Source organism: Herpailurus yagouaroundi, unplaced genomic scaffold (assembly GCF_014898765.1).
Source record: "Herpailurus yagouaroundi ecotype Mexico unplaced genomic scaffold, PumYag 28, whole genome shotgun sequence".
Lineage (NCBI taxonomy): Eukaryota > Metazoa > Chordata > Mammalia > Carnivora > Felidae > Herpailurus > Herpailurus yagouaroundi.
In genome coordinates this window covers 65,923,794-65,943,410 of record NW_024412376.1, presented here as the reverse complement: position 1 = coordinate 65,943,410, position 19,617 = coordinate 65,923,794, and the positions used below count along the sequence as shown (strand labels likewise).

Here is a 19,617-nt window from a genome sequence, read left to right as displayed (position 1 = left end):
CTGGTTGCACATAAAGTTGCAAAAGTATACAGCAGAGCAGGGTAATACGGAGTTGGAGGACCAACATTAGGAGCTCTAGGGAACCAGAAAGATCAGAAAGATTATGGAGAGGGAAGAACTCAGAAAAGCAACCTCATAAATTATGAACTCTTGGGCCCACCCTTAAACTATGAATATGATCTGATTCTACTTCACATGTCAAAAATTTTAGGAGCTGAAATAATGATATGCTACTACTCAGGTCCAAGATTGACTAATATGTGAGTGGCACACATATTAGATAGATCCAAATAGCACTCCAAAAAAGTACTGCAAAGAATTCAAAAACTGGATTAGAACTGACATTGGAACTAAAGTCTACAGAGGGAAGATTGGGAATTGTGACCTGAACTCAACCAATTCAACTACTTGCTTTAAAAAAATACCAACATTCTCCACAGGATTTAAATAAGACCCAAACTCTCATAATACTAAAAATGCTCAGAATACGATGCAAAATCAGAAAACAAATAACCAGGAAAATCTCAACTCATATGGGAAAAGAAAATGAACCGATGGTAATACCAACATGATCAGAGATGTTGGAATTATCTTACAGCAAGCAATTGTGAGAAGTCCTGTAAACAACAAGAAAATAGAAATGTTCAGCAAAGAAACAGAATCTTCTATTAATTGGGGTTCTCCAGAGAAACAGAATCTCTGGAGAGAGATTAATTTTTTACAAAAAATTTGTTACAAAAAATTAAACAACATTATTAACCAAAGAATTTAACTATAGACTGTATAGAACTTACTCCGCCCAATAATAGCATGCATCCTTTTCTTTATTATTTAAATCCAGATTAGTTAACATATGATGCAATAATGATTTCAGGAATAGAATTTAGTGATTCATCACTTACTTATGACACCCAGTGATTATTCTAACAAATGTCCTCCTTAATGCCCTTTGCCCATTTATCCCACCCCTCACCCAACACCCCTCAGCAACCCTCAGTTTGTTCTATTTAAGAGTCTCTTATGGTTTGTCCCCCTCTCTGTTTGCATATTATTTTTGCTTCCCTTCCCTTGTGTTCATCTGTTTTGTATCTTAAATTCCATATATGAGTGAAATCATATATTTGTCTTTCTCTCATGGACTTATTTTGCTTAGCATAATATACTCTAGTTCCATCCACTTGTTGCAAATGGCAAGATTTCATTCTTTTTGATTACTGAGTAATATTCCACTCTAAGTATATGTGTGTGTGTGTGTGTGTGTGTGTGTGTGTGTGTGTGTGTGTGTGTATTACATATTGGGCTAATGGACTACCCTTTATCCATTAGCCCAATATGTATGTATGTGTATGTATACAATATGTATGTATGTAGACATTTGGGCTCTTTCCATCCTTTGGCTATTATCCATAGTACTGCTATAAACATTGGGGCACATGTGCCCCTTTGAATCAGCACTCCTGTATCTTTTGGATAAATGCCTAGTAGTGCAATTTCTGGGTTATAGGGTAGTTCTATTGTTAATTTTTTGAGGAACCTCCATACGGTTTTCCAGAGTGGCTGCACCAGTTTGCATTCCCACCAGCAATGCAAAAGAGATCCTCTTTCTCCACATCCTCTCCAACATCTGTTGTTGCCTGAGTTGTTAATTTTAGCCATTCTGACAGGTGTCAGGTGTTATCTCATTGTGGCTTTGATTTGTATTTCCTGATGATGAGTGATGTTGAGCATTTTTTCATGTTTCTGTTAGCCCACTGGATGTCTCCTTTGGAAATGTGTCTATGTATGTCTTTTGCCCATTACTACATTGGATTATTTGTGTTTTTGGTGTTGAGTTTGATTAAGTTCTTTATAAATTTTTGACACTAATCCTTTATCTGATATGTCATTTGCAAATATCTTCTCCTATTCCATCAATTACCTTTTACACTTGCTGATTATTACCTTCACTGTGCAGAAGGTTTTTATTTTGAGAGGTCCCAATAGTTCATTTTTGCTTTGGTTTCCCTTCCCTCTGGAGACATGTCAAGAAAGAAGTTGATGTGGCCAAGGTCAAAGAGATTGTTACCTGTTTTCTCCTCTAGGATTTTGATGGCTTCCTGTCTTATGTATAGGTCTCTCATCCATTTTGAATTTATTTTTGTGTATGGTGTAAGAAAATGGTCCAGGTTCATTTTTCTGCATGTCGCTGTCCAGTTTTCCCAACACCATTTGTTGAAGAGACTGTCTTTTTTCCATTGGATATTCTTTACTGCTCTGTCAAAAATCAGTTGGCCATATGTTTGTGAGTCCATATCTGGGTTGTATATTCTGTTCCATTGATCTATATGTCTCTTCTTGTGCCAGTACCATACTGTCTTGATGATTACAGCTTTGTAATACAGCTTGAAGTCCGGAATTGTGATGCGTCCAGCTTTGATTTCCTTTTTCAACATTATTTGGCTATTCAGGGTTTTTTGTGGTTCCATACAAATTTTAGGATTGCTTGTTATAGCTTTGTGAAGAATGCTGGTACTATTTTGTTAGAGATTGCATTAAATATGTAGATTACTTTGGATAGTATCAACATTTTAACAATATTTGTTCTTCCAATTCATGAGCATGGAATGTTTTTTCCATTTTTTTGTGTCTTCTTCAATTTCTTTCATTAGGTTTCTATATTTTCAGCATACAGATTTTTTACTTCTTTGGTTAGGTTTATTCCTAGGTATTTTATGTTTTTTGGTACAAATGTAAATGGGATTGATTCCTGGATTTCTCTTTCTGCTGCTTCATTATTGGTATATAGAAATGCAACCAATTTCTATATATTGATTTTATATCCTGTAACTTTGCTGAATTCATGGATCAGTTCTAGCAGTTTTTGGTGGAGCCTTTTGGTTTGTCCACATAGAGTATCATGTCATCTATGAAGAGTGAAAGTTTGATTCCCTCCTTGCCAATTTGGATGCCTTTTATTTCTTTGTTATCTGATTGCTGAGACTAGGATTTCCAACACCACGCTGAATAACAGCGGTGAGGGTGGACATCTGTGTCATGTTCCTGACCTTAGGGGGAAAGCTCTAAGTTTTTCCCCCTTGAGGATGATATTAGCAGTGGGACTTCTGTATATGGCCTTTATGATCTTGAAGTACGATCCTCCTATCCCTATTTTCTTGAGAGTTTTATCAAGAAATGATGCTATATTTTGTTAAATGCCTTTCTGCATCTATCAAAAGGATAATGTGATTCTCATCCTTTATTTTTTTCTATTTTTAAAACAATTTTTAATGGTTTTATTTGTTTTCGAGACAGAGTGAGACACAGCATGAGCAGGGGAGGGGCAGAGAGAGAAGGAGACACAGAATCCAAAGCAGGGTCCAGACTCTGAGCTGTCAGCACAGAGCCCGACATGGGGCCCGAACTCACGGACTGTGAGATCATGACTTGAGCCGAAGTCGGACGCCCAACCAACTGAGCCACCCAGGTGCCCCATCATCCTTTTTTTATTAATGTGATGTATCACATTGATTGATTTGCAGATACTGAACCAGCCTGGCATCACAGGGATAAACCCCACTTGATTGTGGTGAATAATTCTTTTGACAAACTGTTGGATCTAGTTTGCTAGTATCTTGTTGAGAATTTTTGCATCCATGTGAATCAGGGAAATTGGTCTGTAGTTCTCCTTTGTAGTGGGGGTCTTTGTCTGGTTTTAGAATCAAGGAAATGCTGGCCTCCCATAATGAGTTTGAAGGTTTTCCTTCCTTTTCTATTTTTCGTGCAGTGGTGCAGCAGCAGAAGTTAAGAGATTATGGCAAATCACAAACATAGCTGGCACCGGGTTTCACTTTACCCTGGCATCTTTGTCCCAATACCAGGAAACGTGGCTATTCTCCAGAGTCCACTGGGACCTTTACCTGTGAGGAGGCTGTATGGTTTCTACTAAATGCTCTCCAAACAGGGGAACCAACTATCATCGTGTGGCACATGGTCGCCTCAGACCACGCTGACTGCTCCTGGGGATTTGCCTTACTTCCTCACCAGAGCACTGCTGGGCACTGGGTTCCGGAACTTCACACTCTGGCCTCCACTGTTTATAGAATCCTGATGGTACTGAAACCCTCTCCTTTCTTCCTGTCAGTGGTTTTGGGGAACAGATTTCTTGTTCAGTCCCCTAAGAGTGTTATCACTCTTTCTCTCTCTCTCCAACTACTTTCAGGGGAGATTTTTCCTGCAGTCTCCTGATTAGTCACTGTCCCCCTTTCTCTGTCCTTCCTCTGCAAAAAGAGCTCCCTACCCTCTGTGGCTTTTGTCTCCTCCAGTTCATCCCTCTGCACCACGTACCTTCCCAGTTCTGTGGCCCAAGTTATGCAAATTGTTGTGTTAATCCTCAGATCAATTTCTTAGGTGTGCAAAATAGTTTGGTGCTTATCTAGCTGCGTTTCAGGGACAGACAAACTGAGGGTGTCCATGCTCCTCTGCCATCTTGATTGCAATTTAATAGCTTACATCTTTTAAGTGAACATGGAAAATTCTTCAAGATATAGAGTATCTTAGATCATAAAATAAGTGTTACAAATTTTTGAAAATTGAAATCATGCAAAGCATTTTTCTGGCCAGAAAGGAATTAAACAAGAAATCAACAATAGAAAGGTAACAGGAAAGTCTTCAAGTACTTGGAAATTAATCAATTTACTTCTAAATAACCCATGAGCCAAAAAGTAATTTTCAAGGGAAATTAGGAAATAGTTTGAACTGAGTAAATATATAACGTATCAAAATTTGTGGCACGCAAAGGGAAATTGCAGCATTAAATCCTTCTTTAGGAAAAAAAAGTCTCAAATTAGTAATTTAAGCTCCTACCAGAAGCAACTAGAAAAAGAAGAGCAAAGTTATTCCAGAGTAAGCCAAAGGAAGAAAACAATAAGGTGAAGAGCAGAAATCAATAAAAGAGGATACAGGAAATCAATAGTGAAAATCAGTAAAACCAAAAGCTGGTTCTTTCAAAAGAATCAATATGATTGATAACCTTCTAAGCAAGACTGATTAAAAAAAAAGAAAAAAAAAAGAAGCTAATTATCAATATAAACAATGAAAAAGAAGATATCATTACCACCTCAAGATATTAAAACAACTATAAAAGAATGCTCTCAGCAACTATGCACATAAATTTGACAATTTAGATAATATTGCCCAGTTGACCAATTATTCAAAACCCACAAATTACCAAAACTCACCCAAGATGAAATAGATAACTTGAATAGTCTTAGAAGGAAATAAAATTGTCCCTATTTACAGATGACAAATAGAGGAGCAATGAGAGGCACAAAGCAAGTTCAGGTCCATGAAAATTCTAAAATCCAGCTGTGGACACATGTTGTGAGAGCTTCCATTCAGAGCCCGGTACTTTCCTTGATTAGAGCCTAGGTCTGTTCTACAGGAGTGGTTCTCATCAAACCTTCTCCTCCTTGGTTCTCTCCTCAGGGAGGTCTTTCCTTTTCCATAGGAAATGGCCTATGTTTGAAATTTTTTGAATAGCTGAATAGTTTTTCCAGTCGGCTTCCTTCCCATAGAATGTTTGTGTCCAGATGCTTTTTTCATTTTGAACTAACTCAGTCCCTTTTAATCTAAGCTGATTCTCTTTGGGTATTCTATGAATCTAAATGAAACTTACTCCATGTCCCTAATGCCACATCAATAATTCTTTTTCAGACAGATGTTTCTCTTCTTTGCATGGAATGACAAAGTGCCATGGAACAACACCCTTAACATTCCTAGAAACAGTTTTTTGTCTAGTTGTACTGAGAGCCCACTGGGCACCACCTTCAGTCTTTCTGAGGTCTCAATGAAGAGTTTTGCAGACAACATCTCTGATATGACTTTCTCCCAAAGGCTATTTCTTTCTTTGAGAATCTGTTGGCTAAAAAAATAACCCTGGCTGGAGATATTGGAAATGTAAAACCTTTCTATTTTCCTCTACACAGGAAGACTTGAATACACATTTTTTCTAAATTCCATTTGCAAACTGAACTATCCTTTCTAAGTTTGTCTCTTATCATATCTTATTACACACAAAGAAGTCAACTGCCGTTTCATCATTCTGTTGGAACTACAGGGACAGTCATGCAATTGTTTTATGATGAAAAAAAAACACAGATCACTGTTTTTCACACTTCCAATAGCAGTTTCCACAACGTTTTTATCAGCAGCCACTAAAATTTGTCTGCCATTCCTCCAGCTTCTGCCAGCAGCTTACCTGCCACTTATTCCAGCCATATATCCCTAGCCATATCCATATATGCCTAGTCTCAAAGCTTATGTCATACATTGTAGGTTTTTCTTGAAGTAGAAACCGTTTTTTATCTACTAATTTCTGTATGTGTTATCTGTTAGTTTACAACATCCCACCCTAAAACTTAAAAATTTAAGGGGTACCTGGGTGGCTCAGTTGGTTGAGCATCTGACTTCAGCTTGGGTCACGATCTTGTGGTTGGTGAGTCTGAGTCCCGCATCAGGCTCGCTGATGTCAATGTGAAGCCTGCTTTGGATCCTCTGTCCTTCCCCCATCTCTCTGCCCCTCCCCTTATCACGCTGTCTCTCTTTTGAAATAAATAAATAAATAAATAAATAAATAAATAAATAAATACATAAATAAATACAATAATAATGTATTATTTTTCATAGTTCAGGAGGTTCGGTAAGAGGTTCTTCTACTGGTCTTGACTATGCTCATTCACGTGACTCAGTCAAATTAGGTTGACTAAGAACTGGCTTATATAGAATGGCTAGGTCTCTCTCTTCATGTGTTCTCTCATCCTTAAAACATGCTGACCTTTCTTTACATGATAAGAGGTTGGCAACATTCCCAAGATGTGAGCCATAGCTTTTTGATCATGTTTGCATATGTCCCATCAGCCAAAGTATGACAGGCCAAGCCAAAGTCTGTGAAGGAAGAGACTTGACAAGGGCACAGATGCCAAACGGCATGATTTACTGGACTTATTAATGTAACAATCGACCACAGGGACTTATGTGGAGAAAGAGCAATTAATACTTGATGTTTGGGTCTAGAAAATTCCTTCTGAAAACACACTGTAACAATTAACAACAAAAACATTAGGTCCTGTAAGCCTCATCATTTAGCAGACCCTTTTATATCAAAGGTTCCAAAGTACTCAATATTTCCATTCATAGAAGATATTTTAATTGATGAAACAACCCCTGTAAGATAATGACACCCTTGTCAGCAAGAGATAAGGGTATATTCTGACCAGTTCCATGAACATATCTAATTTACAAAGTATGAGACCCAAACAAATGATGAGGAAAGCAAAACCATTGCTTCTGGAGTCTCTAATGACAGTAATGCCAAAGAGAAGGTGAAAAACCAGTTTGTTTTTTCCAGATACACTAAGCTATTGTAAGATTCAGAGCTTGAGGAGGCTATCATGTGCTAACTTGAAAGTTATGGAAAAGTCACATCTTTAAGATTTTATGTTCCTTAATATTTCTAGCTGTCCAGCCTCCCTTCATCAGCCACAGTAAGGCATTTGTCCTTCAAGATTCACTGTTGATGTTTGTCTAATTTACAACAGTATTCATGTCTAACATACTGTTCAATTAAATACTTGAAGTATTAATTATATTGGTGGCATAAGTTTCCAAAAACATGTGGAGAAAGTCAAAAGAGTATAAGCATTTTGTCTTTTATCAATGTATTTCAGAGTCTTTATTTGCCATAATTCCCCTATAAACTCTATCGATTCTCTATAATAAGATAGCCTTAATTCTAGGATATTTCACTACTGTTCGTTTGCTTAAGCAAATCTATTCAAACATTATCTCAGAATCTTTACATGAATAAAGGGTCATTATATGAATAACAAGACCTGTTTATACCATTTTTCAAAATATGACTGTTTTTCACCGCATGGTATATACTTTTACCTTAATTTTTACAAAGTACTAGCTGAACTTAGCAATAATAAATGAATCACTCATTTTTTTTTAATCTCATAAAATTCTTCCCTTATCTTTCAATGTGTTTAAAGAGTAAAGATGTATTTACGTTCACTTGTGTATACTTGATTTAATTCATGAGTTTTGATGCATTTAAATTATTTTTAAGAGCCAGTTTTTGTTTTTGTTAGCAGAGTTTCATTTGAGCTATGTCATTTATTTATTTATTTTTAATTTTTGTTAACGTTTATTTATTTTTGAGACAGAGAGAGACAGAGCATGAACGGGGGAGGGCCAGAGAGAGGGAGACACAGAATCTGAAACAGGCTCCAGGCTCTGAGCTGTCAGCACAGAGCCTGACGCGGGGCTCGAACTCATGGACCGCAAGATCATGACCTGAACCAAAGTCGGCCGCTCAACTGACTGAGCCACCCAGGCGCCCCGAGCTATGTCATTTAAAATATGAATAATATAATAAGGTTGTTGTTACCTATTTGAACATTTGGGTACTACTACTTTGTTAATAAAGAGGTAGGTAGCTCAAGTTTTATAAAATCAAAATTATTGTTTAGATTATTAGATAAGAGCAAGATGTGGTCTCAGCACAATAAAAAAAAACCTGATAATCTTGGCATTAATAAAAATAGCTTATTTATATGCTCGAGTCAAAAGGATGGGTAACTTTTATAATATGCTAAATTGATACAGTATACAAGAATTTTCAACAACATTCCCAAGTGAAATGCTTCTATCATTGTGAATATGTCGATGATATACAATATAAATCTTATCTAATTTGACTTGTGACAGATTTTCTTCAAGATATGAGCTAGAATGTTGCACAGTAATGGAAGTTTCTGACAGCATATACAAGATGATAAGGGAATTACCTGGAGGAACACTAGGGCAATATTATTTCTTGAACCCTAGTTAAGTGCGAGGCATCCTTTGCAGAATTATATGCATTTTCTGATTTATTTCTCACAACAAAGCCAACGAGTAGATGCTATTAAATCCATTTCACTGTTAAGGAAATTAACATATGTCAAATTCAGACTCAGAATTGGTATTGTGTAAGTGTGATGTGACTGATCTTCAGTAAAAGAAGAGAGAAAGAGAAGTCAGGAGATGAGGGTTTAATCTCAATGCTATATAACATAAAAGTCTTAAGAAAGACATATGAATTCTTAAATTGCAATACCCTTACCTGAACTTTTAATTCCAATGTATCCGGTTTTAGAAGAGTATTATATTCCTGTCTATAGGACATACATTTTGAATTCCTCTTTAAATCCCCATGACTTTGTACCACGCTCTCAGGATCTGTATTAAGCCATAAGCTCCATGCCCTTTACTGAATTGGCATGATTAGGGGTATGAAATAGTTTTTATCGGTATAAAGCCAATTGGCTCAACTCACAAATTAGTCTAATAATACTCTAATCAAGTAAATTCATCTGTCCCAATTTCATATTTTATAGTCAGAGCAGAAAGGATACAACTTAATATCCTAAATATCATAATTTGAGTCTGGGAACAACACCAACTTGTCACTCTCAACTCTCTGAGCTCAGCTGAAGGTAAAACTGGAAACTACACTGAAGTAATGCAGCAGCTGAACAGCACAGGAAATGAATTCCACGTGGAAAGAGCAAGAAAGGCTCAAGGTGACACTCAGTGTGTTGCACTTGACACTGCTTTACTCTATTTCATGTTCTGAAGGATGCTGTGTACTGTAATACGCCAGGCAGAATTTGAGCTGCAAATGGTGATTTCACTAGTGTGGCAAATCTGATTATCCAAAATGTGAGGTCAGGAGAGGATTTCTTACATTTCAATAATAAAACTAGACTTCAGGCAGTCAAAAGTAGTGACTGCTTATTTTCCACAAAATTTAATTTTTCACAAGTCCTCTTTACTATATGTAGTATTCCATACAGGATTCCTCAGTTTACGAACTTAAAAATAAGTCTTAGAATCAACCAAATGTGGTATCACTCCCTATCTCCATACTTTTATGTTCCTACTTAGCATAGGAACTACATATTTTGCTTCGATTTCATAGATGTTAATTTCAGGCCCCTTTTTCATCAAAGGCAATTTCAGCTTTCCAGATGCTGGCTAATACTTTAGAAAGAAAAAAAACTTGCAAGACTTGGAAGCCAATGCACTTCCATTTTTTTATGGGTTGCTTTGTCAAATATTAAAGGACAAACAGAGGATATACCGTTTCAACAACTAAATCCTGATAATGGTGGTGTATTTGTTCAGATTTCAACAGTTATACTTGCATCCATGCTATCAAAGGCCCTGGAATATTTTTTAAGGAATACCTTTTGCCTAAAGCTGTGCATCAGTAGCTTCCTTGGGTCAGGGAGATCCATACAAAGGAGGGTCTTGGATTATGTCTACAATGTCAGGCTTTTATCAGATTTACACGTTGGCGATGATGAATTTCACATGTTGGTGTAAAGAGCCTATTTCTCCCTGAATACGGACTCCGATATCAGGCCAGTCAGTCATCCAGATGGAGGCTACATGAGATCCTGGGTAAGGGAGGGCAAATTCATCACCACAGACTGGAAAGCACACAGCTTCGTCGCATAGGATAAAAATGTGAAATCTTACCACAGGTTGTTTATTAGAAACACATCTAAAATTTACATATACTCACAGAACGGTTTTCAACAGAAGAATGGGGAGGCAGAGTATACCAGTCAAATACTATGCAAAAGATGTCAGACAAAATTAACTTTGAAGAAAAGGGCATTATTTGATATTCTCCAAGAAGGCAAAACTTAAAAATGAAGTAATGGAATGTTTCAAGTGTCTCCTGTGAGCTAGGATTCTTTTCATTTTTATACTATTTTGTACAGGCAAATGGATTTGTGTGTTTGTGTGCTTTCCACGTGGAATTAATTCCTAATAAGTTTATAGTCTTTCTTGTTAGAAACAGTGATATTTCAGATGAACTCCTTTACATTAATTTAATCAAGTTTCAGTGGTCCCACGTCCTTTCTCAATTCTCAGCATATAAATTATCAACATTATTTAATGTCTTAGTTTCCTCCTGCCATGTAATATGCCACAGTGGCATGAGCCCAAGGAATAAAATCTTATTCTCACTGCCTAAAGTTTTGCAGGATTGGAAGTTAAATACACCATCAAATATTTAAATATACTGTTTTGTAACAAATATAAACATTTGCATGGGGGAGGGGAAGGAAAAAAAAAGGTTAGAGAGGGAGGGAGCCAAAACATAACAGACTCTTAAAAACTGAGAACAAACTGAGGGTTGATGGGGTGTGGGAGGGAGGAGAGGGTGGGTGATGCGTATTTAGGAGGGCACTTGTTGGGATGAGCACTGGGTGTTGTATGGAAACCAATTTGACAAGAAATTTCATATTAAAAAAAACAAATATAATCATTTGTTTTACAGTACTGTGCTAAGCATTTTTTTAAGAGGAAGAAAATAAACTTGGACATTATTTTAGTTTAAGATAGTTTTTGCACTTTGTACTATTTCATGAGCCTAGGAAACTTAGAATATTCTGACATGGCCCACACTGAGGGCTCCTGAGTTAGTTTTCTATTTTGTCACACAACAAATTAACAACCTGGTGGGATAACACAGTTTTGAGCCCAAGGTAGTCAAAGCTATGAGAGTCAGCTTCAAAGAACTCATGTCTTAGCGGATTCTGAGAAATCAAAGTTATATGAATGCATCATCTCCACATCCACTTGTTGGACACTTGATGATGATGATTATGATGATGATGATGATGATGATGATGATGATGATGGTTTTTGATTCTTGGAGACCTCACAAGATTGGGGCAACACCGAGATGATAAAACACTGCTTTTGTGGGGCGCCTGGGTGGCGCAGTCGGTTAAGCGTCCGACTTCAGCCAGGTCACGATCTCGCGGTCCGTGAGTTCGAGCCCCGCGTCGGGCTCTGGGCTGATGGCTCAGAGCCTGGAGCCTGTTTCCGATTCTGTGTCTCCCTCTCTCTCTGCCCCTCCCCCGTTCATGCTCTGTCTCTCTCTGTCCCAAAAATAAATAAACGTTGAAAAAAAAAAAAACAAAAAAAACACACTGCTTTTGAGAAAAGGAATACCTAAAACATTAGCTGTAACTTTTATCATGCTTATAAGCGATCTTCAGGATATTTTTGTGAACTTCAGGATATTTTTGCTCAGAGATGCTACTATAAATCAGATTTCTTTTGTTTTTAATGATGTTCCTTTTTACATGTTGTGTGTGTATGACCAACAGTGAGATGAGATGTAAGGAAATGGTTTTTTCTTATTGTCCTGAGACCAACTCGGCTTAACTTCAGACATATTTGCCAGATCTAGAAATGCTTAGAATTAAACCATAAAAGCATGAAGCCTGGGAGTAAGAGCAATTATGTTTTCTTCTTTCATAAAAAACAAACTTAAAATGTTCACTTGGATTTTACTATAGAACTGTGCTAGTATAGTTTTATAGTAAAATACAATGCTCACACCAACTGTGACAGTGATTTATACAGATTCCTAAAAAAATGCTACTGAAGTTCTGCTACATTTACAATGCTACATTTGTATACACAATATGTATACAATGTGAATGATACAATGATGAAATCTTACAGTTTCAAGAAGGCACATTTCCACCTACCCACCCATCTCCATATATTCACAACCACAAGATGAGCTTTAATAAGGAAAATTTAGGTTAGTGAAGGAAAAAATGAATATTTCCAATACCTATCTTTTTCCTTCCTTCCTTTCCAGCTTTGAGAGATATAGCAGTACATAAAATTTAACGCACAAATTAAGGTTGGAAGACCTGTAATCTATGTTCACACCCATTGAGTTGGCTGCAAAAGATCAGAAGAACTGAGCAAAGTAATCGCTGTAAAGCACTGAATAAAAGTGATCTTCTGCAGACTCACAGACACACACAAGGTAAGAAATATGTTTCTTACAAGTAGCATTTTAACTATCCTGTATATTAACCCCAATAATGAATCACTAATGAACACTTTTACACTGCAACTGTTGAGCATGATTAATCAATCAAGTTTCCCATATAGCCAAAAACAAAAAAAAAAAAAAAAAAAAAGAAAAAAAGAAAAAGAAAAAAGAAAAAAAGAAAAAGAAAGAAATGAGAAGGAACATCCTATAAGCCAGTGATTGTGAAACAAGAAGGACCTCAGGGGCACCTGGGTGGCTCAGTTGGTAAAGCATCCGAATCCTGATTTCGGCTCAGGTCATGATCTCACAGTTTGAGAGTTCGAGCCCCGCACTGGGCTCCATGCTATACCGGTGGAGATCCTGCTTAGGATTCTCTCTCTCTTCCCCACCCCCACCCCGCCCACTACTCCCACATGCTCTCTCTCCCCCTCTCAAAATAAATAAATAAACTTAAAGAAAAAGTTTCAAAAAATTTTAAAAAGAAGGAATTCAAGATACGTAAATATTGTAAATGTTAATACACAAGTATAATGATTTTAAGAGGATGTCTGAACCCACCAATGTTATTGAATACCTCTTAAAATTATGTAGTCTTGACTTCATGGGCACCTGATAGCTTGGCCTGTTCCCAAGAAAGCACTTGAGCCATAATCTTTTACAGCAGAAAAGCAGAGAAAGACACTTCCAAGTGGGTACCTGTGCTCCCATTTGCCAACAGGACTTTTCCTCTGTGACTATTTATGTTCTTAATTTCTCAATGAAACCTGAAAAAAAATCAGTTCTCATCTTTTTGCTATTACTGAGTGATTTAAAAGTTGCACGACACGAATGCTAATATATTTGAAATGCTTATAAGTAATAATATTTCGGTAAATGTAACAGCACACAAAGAGTTTTCTAAGAACTTCTTTTGATTTCAGTGCTTTGAAAAGACAAGACTGGGGACCAGTAGGTTTTTCTACATTATCTTCCAGAGTTTCCTTGACTACGAACCTTCAGCCTGATAAGGTCCAGCACCTCTTTCTCATCAGTTTATTCTGCAACATGGCAACAACATGGTTTTAAGGGTAATTTCCAATTAGAGCAGATCTGTAAACTGTGAGTCACTGAGATTATACAAAATTGGTATTTGGCTTCCTTTCAAGTTTCAGATTCATCACACAACGGTGTGATTACCATACAGAGGAGGTAGCATCAAAAGAAATGAGCAGAATGTGTTTAAATAATACACACTACCAAATTTTACAGCTGGCCTTTTATATTCAAATGATATTAAGCACACTGTCGTGTTCAATTGAAAACATTTTAGATCTAAAAATATACTGTTGAAACAAATGACATAGTGAGAAACAAGACCAAAATCTATTTTTATAAAATACAGTCTATAATTTTCAGATATAAAAATGCTACATATAACCATACTTAGATATCTTCTAAATTATAATCTGAGATTTATATTTTTAAACATTATCTCTGGTGAGTTTCAAATTTAGTATTTTTACAGAGTTTAAATCTCTATATTGAATCTTTATGCTTCTTTTTAAAACTGGAACTGAGCAAAAACATAATTCTAAAACAAGATTCCTGACTTCAAAGAACTGTGTCTTCAGATAACCTTTCTTCTTAAGTTGGAACCAATTTCCTTAAAGTTATACTTCCTCTCCTTTGAGCTCTAAGTAGAAAAATTCATGATTTGGACTTCATTTTGACTTTCTTCTGGTTTTTGGATTCCTTTATGCTATTCTGACATCACTAATGCATCTTATCATATCTTCCCCCAAAGCAAGTTGCTCATTGTATGTTGCTCTCAAGTATTTTATTGAAATATAACCCAACAGAAGAAATTACACTTCTTGCTTCAATTTCCCTTAATCAGTGATAATTCCAATCATAACAATAGCTGGATTTGTATTTTTTATTCTGGATTCCTAATTACACGGAACAATTGAGGGTAATTCAAAAGTGTTTCAGAATCACCTACTGCCTGGACTCTGGAAAACGTCTTTTGTGAAACAGAATGTTAATGCTCTGAGGACTCTATTATAGCTGTGCCAACATGTTCTGTGCACTTTGATGGAATGAGAAGATAAAAGGCGAGGTTCACCATAACTAATATTGCAATGCCACTATGTGCTGACACTCCTGTCAGTCAACAAATATTGAGAACCTATTTCGTTTTAATTTTTAGTTGTATGCATTTGTATATTGTTAATTTCTAAAGATGACTGGTATAAACTTAGGAGAATCAGCTTGATATATACTTAAGGTATATGGTCATTTTTATGAAGACCTTATGAAAGTACTATAGACCATGAATGTCTGCATCTAAGTGATTAGAGGAGATAATGTTTCGAAGAATTATCTAAAATGAGCAATATTTCAGTAGATGCTTTAGTTCTTAAATACTTCCTTATTTTAAACTGACCTGTTGTAGAGAGCTATAAATAACATCAACTTTTGGTCTGTTTCACAAAATAGCAAGTTTTATCCTATATCATGCTTGATACTTTAAAAACCCTTGACCTTATCCTCATCTGTATGAAATATTTTGGTATATTAATTTCTTTCTGGATAAATCAGTAATAACCAGTATGTGCGTGCATGCACACACACAGATAACAATAAAATAAAAAGGCCTAATAAAGAGTATGTTAGTAAACTTCTTTACAGAGAGGTAGCCAACATGGAAAGCCATGACTCCTTTTTCCATTTTATAAAACAGAGCATAAGTAGTATTTTGCAAGGCTACAAAGTTGTTTTTTTTTTTATTTGTACCATTTTTTGGTAAAAGTTGTTATTTTTTTTTTTCCTTTTTTTTTTTTTTTTTTTTTTTTGCATGTGCATCTACGAACTCTAAAGGTAGGCAAATAAGAACTATGAGACCAGTGAATTACTTTTGTCTACTTCTGCTATGCTAATCAGGTGAGAGAAATCTGGGTTTCATATTAGGAGCCCTTCTGAACGGTTTAATTCCTTTACAGCTACCATTAGCTGTCAGCTTCGCCATGGATATTGTCCATGTGCACTTTGAGGTAGTCATTCCTTGTAAACTTCTTATGGCAAAACTGGCATTCTGCCAAGGGACGATTGGGATTGTGAGTCATCTTGTGTCGGATCAGCATTTTCTTCAGGCTAAAAGCCAAGTCACAAACCTAGAAAAGACCCAAAGACACCAATTGTATTATGCTGAAAAACCTGAAGATATGCCAACTTATCACGTACACAACATACATTATGCATCTTCCTTCTGTTAAGTATGCACTGACAGGCATAAGAACAAAAATTCCTAGAAATAAATGGAATTTAACATCCCAACTAAAGGGTAAAGAAAAATAATTACAGTTCCCAAGAGCTGTTTGCACCTAGTGTGTGTCCTCTATACCCTAACCACCCTCCCTTCCTCTCTACTGCTATATTTAAACATGTCTAGATAAACAACTCCCTGGGAACAATATCTTTCTCCCCATGATGGAGTGTATTGACATTTTCATATTAAACCCCTTAAACAAAATGCCTAATGGCCCAGAGGGCATCTCCCTGTTTGACATAAATAGCACAAGACTTGTCTCTCCAGTGATCCCTTCCATTTAGCCCCATTTGAGAAGTGAAAGGTTAATGCTGCTTTAAGCATCCTAAGTGGAAGTTTACTACCCACAATTCTGATTCTTTATTTCTTATCATATACACTCATTTAACTAGGGAATCTAACATGTTAACTTCATATAAGCTCTGCGCCATTGCCACCTGGCCCAACATATATGAACAGTCCAATAATTAAAATATTAAATTAACACAGAAGATGTAAGGTCCTCCTGCCTCAGTACTTTCCCACTTCTCTTTATGTAGCTTCCTCTTACTCATTCTTCAGGGAAGCCTGTACGATCTGTGGGCCAGAAGTCCTCTGTTAAGTGCTTTCATGGTAGCCTTCCCTTTTCCTTTATAATACCTACTTGAAATATAATTAGTTACTAGATAATTCCTTTAAATGTCTGTTTCCTTGCAAGTCTAAGAAACATGATAGTAAGAGTAAGAATTCTGTAAATATTTGTTGACTTAAAGAAAGAAAGGTAGATACATGTTTGATAGATAGGTAAAACCCCTAAGAGCAATATAAGTATGTCAAAAACTATCGAATAATTCTAGAAAAATCAAGCACGGTGACTATGGAGATTATTTTCAAGTGAAACTCTAAACTTCTAAATTGTTTTTTTATAAAATTTGTTAAAATAGATTATCATAAATAGCACAGAATTAAAACGTATCCCTTATTTTCCATTTCTCTGGCTCCTTCTCTAAAACCCATGTAATGAACAATAGATACCAAATTTTTCATTGGCTTCCCACCGAAATTAGATTCAAAATAAATTTCTTAGCATGCTTGAAAGGCTCATCAATTTGCTCTCCAACTTCACTTGTACCCTTTCTTTCTCACTATGCTTCAGCTCCACCTGCCTTTTTACCTCCCCTAATACCCAGGCTCATTCTCACCTACAGGCCTTGATTTGTACCGTTCCTTGAGCCTGGAATGTTCTCTTCCCCATGGCTGACTCCTTCTCCTCTTTTAGGTTACTTAGAGTTACTTTCTCAGAGACGTCTTCCTTAAGTATTCCTTTATCTCTTTTTAAATTGTTTCCAGTCTTTATCATAAAATGCAATTAGGTATTTATTTAGATTTAGTTGTTCAATGTCAATACCCCACAGGAATGTTGAGTTCTGTGAGCACAGGGGACCTGATATCTTGTTCACTATTTCACTTCAGTGTCTGGCCCAGGGACTAGGTTGAAGGGCTAACATCAGCTTTCATTATGTGCCAGGAAGCACTCTGTGCAACTTATAAAAAATTCACTTGTGCAATCCTCACCTCACCCTTTTAGGCAGATACTAATACTATAAACTCCATTCTATAGAAGGAAACTGACAGTCACTTCAGTGTCTCAAGCAGGTTACCCAAGGTCATAGAACTAGGAAGTGGTTTCTGGGGTTTAAACCCAAGCAGTCAGGGTTCAGAGTTTTTGTAACCCCAAGGACCAACTATTATTAAAAGCTCAAACTTCAAACAAAGATATGTAAGCTGACTGTACTTTTTCCACTTGTCTGGCTGATACCATTTTTAAGAAATAAAAACCTCTTTGGAAAAATACAGGAGGTTCTCAGTTCAGCTCACCAGTGTATTGTGAGAGACACAAAGTTCAAGTTCATTTACACGGTCACCATGGGAAAATTACAGCAGCAGCAAGCTAGAGAAATGGAAGGGAAGTAAAACAAGATGCTAAAGTCATTGACAATGGCTCTCAATTAGGGAGTCCTAGAAGCTCCATATAGGAGATGGGATGGGAACAACCCAACAGATTTTGAATGAGGGCCAGGTAGAGGATTCAATGTCAGTAGAGAGCAGGTGATGTCACAGTTGTGAAAGTGACTACCTAGACATTAAAAGCTATGTTTTTATGAACTTAAATGTAGTCACTAAGAGACTTCAAACTGATGTTCTGTATAAATCAGCCAACTGTAAGGACATTCATGGTCATTTTAATATTAGGGGAAAGCAAGGAATAATTCAAATAGTGTAACAGGGATGCTTCCTCTTCTTCCTTTCCACCTGAGATTCTTATCCAATCCTTCAACCTACTCCAAATTAGTATTAATTCACAAGCAAAAGAATAGGAAAATATTTAGTCTTTTTCTAGGCTAGAGGTAAACTGACTTTGTTATAAAATGAAGTAAAACAACACATTTAATAGAACATACCTTGAGAGATAATACTAGAACATGATACAAACATCTTACAGTAACAAATATTTATCACATACAATGTGCCTGCCACTTCAGTTAGAAACAGAATGACAAAGAGTCTTGTCCTGTCCTGTGAAGTCCAGAGTCCTAAGGAGAAATATTTTCATGTCATGAACATAATTCTAGAAGAAGGAATAGGAGAGCACAATTAAGTCTTCCTGGATGCATGAGGGTTGTCATGTCATAAGGTGGGAAATGATATTCTGGGGGGAGGGAAGAGAAGGTGCAAAGGCACAGAGCTGTAAAGAGCAAGGCTCATGTGGGGAAGTAAAAACAGTTCCCTAAGGCTGAAGAAACAGAATATTAGAGAAATAAATTGAAATCAATCAATCAATCAATAAGAGAATCAACTTGAAAAAGAAGTTAGTGTTAAAGTCTGGACAACGCCCTACTTCAGTTCAGGTCACAATCTTGCAATTTGTGAGTTCGAGCCCCACATCAGTCTCTGTGCTGACGGCTAAGAGCCTGGAGCCTGCTTCGGATTCTGTGTCTCCCTCTCTGCGCCTCCCCCACTTGCACGCTCTCTTTCTCTCTCTCTCTCAAAAGTAAATAAACATTAAAAAAAGTTGGAGGCTAGAGCCAAACCCTGGTAATCATAATAAGAAACTGGAAGTATATTCTGCAAGTGGTGGGGATTTATTAAAGGATTCTAAATAGAGACTAACACCCAAATATCATTTAGTCAGCAAGCTTGAGAGTATGAAACTGGCGGCAGCAAGGCCAATGTTATTATTACACTTCAAGCCAGAAATGATTTGGATATGAACTAAAGACAGCAATCATTGATTCCTTTATTCATTCTTTCAAAAACCTTCATTAAGTGCCTCCTATATGCCAGGCATAGTTCTTGGCCTGGGGATCCAGCAGTGAACAATAAAGAAGAAGAAGAAGAAGAAGAAGAAGAAGAAGAAGAAGAAGAAGAA

At 36.6% G+C, this 19,617-nt stretch overlaps 1 protein-coding gene across 4 annotated transcripts in view; it reads right to left on the bottom strand.

The window, feature by feature from the left end:
- Positions 1-14,141: 14,141 nt before the first annotated feature.
- PRDM5 (PR/SET domain 5) overlaps positions 14,142-19,617 on the bottom strand; it is a 209,377-nt gene continuing 203,901 nt past the window's right edge. For 3 of the 4 annotated variants that reach the window (XM_040474755.1, XM_040474762.1, XM_040474746.1), the window contains one exon: positions 14,142-16,053. In XM_040474755.1, the coding sequence (XP_040330689.1) occupies positions 15,889-16,053 (165 nt within the window). In that variant the 3' untranslated portion in view covers positions 14,142-15,888. The remainder of the gene's footprint in view (positions 16,054-19,617) is intronic. The other variant, XM_040474777.1, reaches the window with a different exon arrangement.